The 4,831-nt window shown below is 38.5% G+C and overlaps 1 protein-coding gene and 1 pseudogene across 2 annotated transcripts; both read left to right on the top strand.

Annotated features, from left to right (window-relative positions):
* Positions 1 to 207: 207 nt before the first annotated feature.
* On the top strand, positions 208 to 2,158 carry LOC308496792 (cytochrome c oxidase subunit 7C, mitochondrial-like; the record flags this gene model as incomplete). Its single annotated transcript, XM_081046489.1, has 1 exon — positions 208 to 2,158. One exon carries the CDS (start codon positions 208 to 210, stop codon positions 397 to 399), a length of 192 nt encoding a protein of 63 aa, XP_080902615.1. The 3' UTR covers positions 400 to 2,158.
* LOC308496791 (arginine--tRNA ligase, cytoplasmic-like) lies at positions 1,889 to 4,455 on the top strand (annotated as a pseudogene). The gene has a single exon. The product of its transcript is annotated as an arginine--tRNA ligase, cytoplasmic-like (transcript).
* The last annotated feature ends 376 nt before the right edge of the window (positions 4,456 to 4,831 follow it).

Genomic DNA, 4,831 nt, shown 5'->3' with positions numbered 1-4,831 from the left:
TCTCTCTGGTTTTTAGTGTAGAAGAAAAAGTTTAGATTGTACTGTAGAAGAAAGAGTTTCAAGACTATTTTTTTTCTCAGAAGCAGATCTTTAATTCTTTATTACTCTTCTCATAAAGATATTCCAGAACTAGGTCGTGAGAAAAGGAGGAACCGCCATTTCCTCCGTTTTGGTCTCTGCGCCTCTTGCAGGCCTCCCAACAGCGCTATGTTAGGACGGAGCATCCGGAGGTTCACAACCTCTGTGGTCCATAGAAGCCACTATGAGGAGGGCCCACGGAAGAATTTGCCATTTTCAGTGGAAAACAAGTGGCGGTTGCTAGTTATGATGACTCTGTACTTTGAATCTGGATTTGCCACACCTTTCTTTATAGCAAGACACCAGCTGCTTAAAAAATAAGGATGTTTTACTTAATCCGTGAAATAGATATGAAGAGGAGCATTTTAAGAGGTGCAGTCACTTTGAAAAATGGATCAAATTGTTGAACTCAACATACCAGAAATGTTTGTAAATAAACTTATGGCATGAATCCTTAATGCCTCCTCTCTGAAATACAAAATGTGAAAAAAAAAAAAGAAAAAAGGAAGATATTCCAAACCTTTTTATCCTCTCGAGCTTCATAAATGGATTTTCCCTTTGCTTTCCAACATTATCAATGAATCTCTCTTTTTTGGGGTGTCTTTCTGTCTGCCTAAAATAAGCACAGCTCTCCTTCACTTTGAAAACGTTTTCAATTGACTTTGCCTTTTCTTATATCTGACCTAATTCTTTTTCGCTTTTCAAGTTTGGAGCCACTGATGGAGTTTTCTGTTAATGTATTGCTAGCTGTACTATCCGATTATCAACTTATTTCTGAATGTCTTGTAATTTGACTTTCACCTCTAGCTCTCCACTGAAACTACTCCCTTCATGGTCACCAATGAACACATATATTACATCCAAGAGGCCTTTCTCCTCTCCCAGGTCGACCACTATGTATTTTGCTTTTCTGAGGTTTTTCTGTTGACATTCTACTGTTTTAAACTTTATTTCTTTGAGCCTCATTCCAGAATATTGTTCTCATTCTTCTCTGTTCTTCTCCTAGCTGTCTAGCCCCTCTTCTCTGACTTTTCCTTGAATTCTTTTCCCTCCCCATCCTTTAAATATGGGTGGCATTTCTCTTCTTGATTCCAGGTAGGTTTTCTATACTATTTTCACTCCCATATCACTTTTGTAAAGATAAATCACGAATCTCTACTTTTACCCTTATATCTCTTAAATTAAAATTCTTGTTTTTCAGTTGCCTCTCAGATACTTTCCCCTGGACTTTCTGCTGACATGTCATGTTAAATCATTGGATTTACTACCAAACTCACGCTTCACCCTCTCCAAACAACCCATTCTTGGAATTTACCTAATTCTGTCTATTATCACTATATTCATCTCTTAGACTTAAAAAATGATTAGAGAAATCTTTCACTCCTGTCAATTTTTTCTTTCCAATTTCTCAATGATTTATCCCTCATTTTCCAGTCTTATTGTGTCTTTCCCTGTTTGTACCACTTTTGTACTATTTATCTTCCTAGTGTTTTATCTAACACATGCTCACTTTTCTATATTCCACTCTACTCACTAGCTCAGATTAGCCTGTTTAACTCACCAGTGCCATATCATTACCCATTCAAAAACTTTAAATGACTACCAAATACTAATAGGATTAACCCCAAACTCCTTATTCCTGTGGTTAGGGGGGAAAAAAAGCCTGGAGAATCCAGTGCTGTTGTGCTAGGTTTGACTCTCTCACTCTATGACTAGTTAGTTTTGTGCACATGGTGAAATCACTAGTCACCAGGTGAAAGATCTCTTTCCTTAAAAATGACTTACGGTTGCGGGAGGTGCTGGCAGGAGGATGGAAAGGCTGGTGGCTCGGTGCTCCGCACGGCTGCAGCAGCAGGAAAAAGAGATTAAGTCTCTGACTGCTGAAATTGAACGGTTGAAAAACTGTGGCTGTTTAGAAGCTTCTTCAAATTTGGAGCAGTTGCGGGAAGAAAATTTAAAATTAAAGTATCGACTGAATATCCTTCAAAAGAGTCTTCAAGCAGAAAGGAAGAGACCAACTAAAAATATGATTAACATCAATAGCCGCCTACAAGAGGTCTTTGGTTGTATCATTAAGGCTGCATATCCAGATTTGGAAAATCCTCCTCTAATAGTGACACCGAGTCAACAGCCCAAGTTTGGGGACTATCAGTGTAATAGTGCTATGGGTATCTCTCAGATGCTCAAAACCAAGGAACAGAAAGTTAATCCAAGAGAAATTGCCGAAAACATTACCAAACACCTCCCAGGCAATGAATGTATTGAAAAAGTTGAAATTGCTGGTCCTGGTTTTATTAATATCCACTTAAGAAAAGAGTTTGTATCAGAACAGTTGACCAGTCTCCTGGTGAATGGCGTTCAGCTACCTGCCCTTGGATAGCATAAAAAGGTTGTAGTTGATTTTTCCTCTCCCAACATAGCTAAAGAGATGCAAGTAGGCCATCTCAGGTCAACGATCATAGGAGAGAGCATGTGCCGCCTCTTTGAATTTGCAGGGTATGATGTGCTAAGATTAAACCATGTAGGAGATTGGGGGACCCAGTTTGGCATGCTCATCGCTCACCTGCAAGATAAATTTCCGGATTATCTAACAGTTTCACCTCCTATTGGGGATCTGCAAGCCTTTTATAAGGAATCCAAGATCGACAGACTGGAAAAGTGATGAAGGTGAACATGTGGCGTATGCTGCTGTGTGAGGCAGTGGCTGCGGTCATGGCCAAGGGCTTTGACATCCTGGGGATAAAACCCGTCCAAAGAATGTAATCCTTCCTAGGTTCGAACACTGTGTGTTTCTACCAAAGTGGCCATTAGCACTGTTTGCTTTTTTACAATCGTGGATACAAAAACAAGTAAAAGAAATTTGTCAACTAAAAAAAAAAAAAAATGACTTACTAGCAAAAAGAAAACAAAAACAAAAACCAAAAAAACCTGAGAGAGTTTTCCAAAAGAGGAGAGCCAAATGGTCAATAAAAGATGAATAGATGCTCAACCACAATGAGATGTCACTACATACAACCAGAATAGATCAAATAAAAAAGATAAACAGTACCATCCATATTTTGACAAGGATATGCAGCAACATGAATTTTTATATACTGCTGGTCCGTGAACAAAAAAGTCTATTCCTAGGTATATACTTAACAAAATGTTTACATATATTATTACCAAAGGGCATGTGCAAAAATGTTCACCATAATGCTATTCAAATAAGCCAAAAAAAACCTGAAACTACCCCCAAACCATAGAATGGGTAAGTAAATTGTGGCACCTTCACAACTGGAATAAAATTCAGCAGCAAGAATGAACAAACTGTGCAACATGAATGAATCTCACAAACACAATGACAGAGGCCAGATGCGTATGAGTACGTACAGTGTGATTTCATTTCTAGCATGTGCAGAAGCAGGGAAAACTTGTTTGTGCTGTGGTTACCCTCGGGGTGCTCACTGGAAGGAGCACGGGGGGTTCGGTGATGTTGGTAAATTTTTTTCCTGAGCCTTGTGGCTGGATGTACGGGTGTGTTCTGTTGGTGAGCACTTATTGAGCTGTATACCGATGATATGTGCACTTCTGCTATGTAGATTATGCTTTAATAAAAGATTTTAAAATGGGGACCTAGGGTATCTGTAGACAGTGGCATGAGTGTAGTAAGCAACCTCCCCAAATCTCTTCCCCAAATGATATGAAATAACTTTATAGGTACAAAAATTCTAGGCAAACATTAAAGTCTAAGAACGCTGAAACAGTAAAATCACTGCGAGTAAAAAGAGAAAAGTCAACAAATGTCAGTGCTGTGGTCCATAGGCTCCCTTCTTATACCATGGGGTTTGGTGGCAAGCAAAGGCAGATTGAGAAAAACTGTGGGGACACAGAGGAGGTACACTAGTGAAAGGGACTGGGGTGAGTTGGAGTGGCCACCAGAAAGGTTATGTCCATCCAAAATCTGTCATGCCTCAAAGGGTAACCAGGCAGATCAGAGCATGGCAGTAGAGAAGGGATTTCAAAGCATTCAGTCTTAAAGGACCAGGTATACTGAATAAAGGACCAGATATGCAATTTAAAAGGGATAGACTCTATTTTAAAGAGAAAACCTGATTTAAAAGAACAGGTATGATTTAAAAGGATAGTCTTCCGCGGAAAAAAGCTTCTGAGGAGGAAAAAGGCAAAAAAGGAAAGAAGAAGCACCCTTTGGAAATCAGGTGGTAAAGGGGAAAAGAAAAAAGGAGAAATTCCATTTTCCTATAGGACGAAAGAGAACCAAAAAACTGGAAGCCTCACAATTTCCCTCAACCACTGAAACAGACAAAACCCCACTAAAGTACCTGGACCTTTCTAGATCAAAAAGCGATTAAACCAGACTCTTCTAAAACACTGCAATATCATAAAAATAAACAAAAAGAAAATAAAGTTTATGGAGAAATATTTCAGAAAATCAGGAAATGAATTTGCATGCCAATCAACTGAGGAAAATTTCCTTCCTGAAAAACAACCATGGAGCAGAAGAAAATTGTAAGTCTATATTCCAAAAAGAATGAAATATATTGAAACAAATGTCTGAGGATATGAAAAACCACTTAAAATCTGAAATCCGAAAACTCAGGAAAAGAACTGGAAGAAAAAAACAAAATTATCTCAGAAATGAAGAACAAATTACAAGATGCACAAGGAGAATGGACCAAATGAAAATTTAATGAAGGGCAGGAAAAACAACTAAGGGAATGGAAATGAGTTAAAGAAAAAAGAAAAAAGGCTC

Source organism: Rhinolophus hipposideros, assembly GCF_964194185.1.
Source record: "Rhinolophus hipposideros genome assembly, chromosome: 4".
Lineage (NCBI taxonomy): Eukaryota > Metazoa > Chordata > Mammalia > Chiroptera > Rhinolophidae > Rhinolophus > Rhinolophus hipposideros.
Note: the sequence above shows the minus strand (reverse complement) of the source record. Positions and strands in the feature narration are given on the sequence as shown.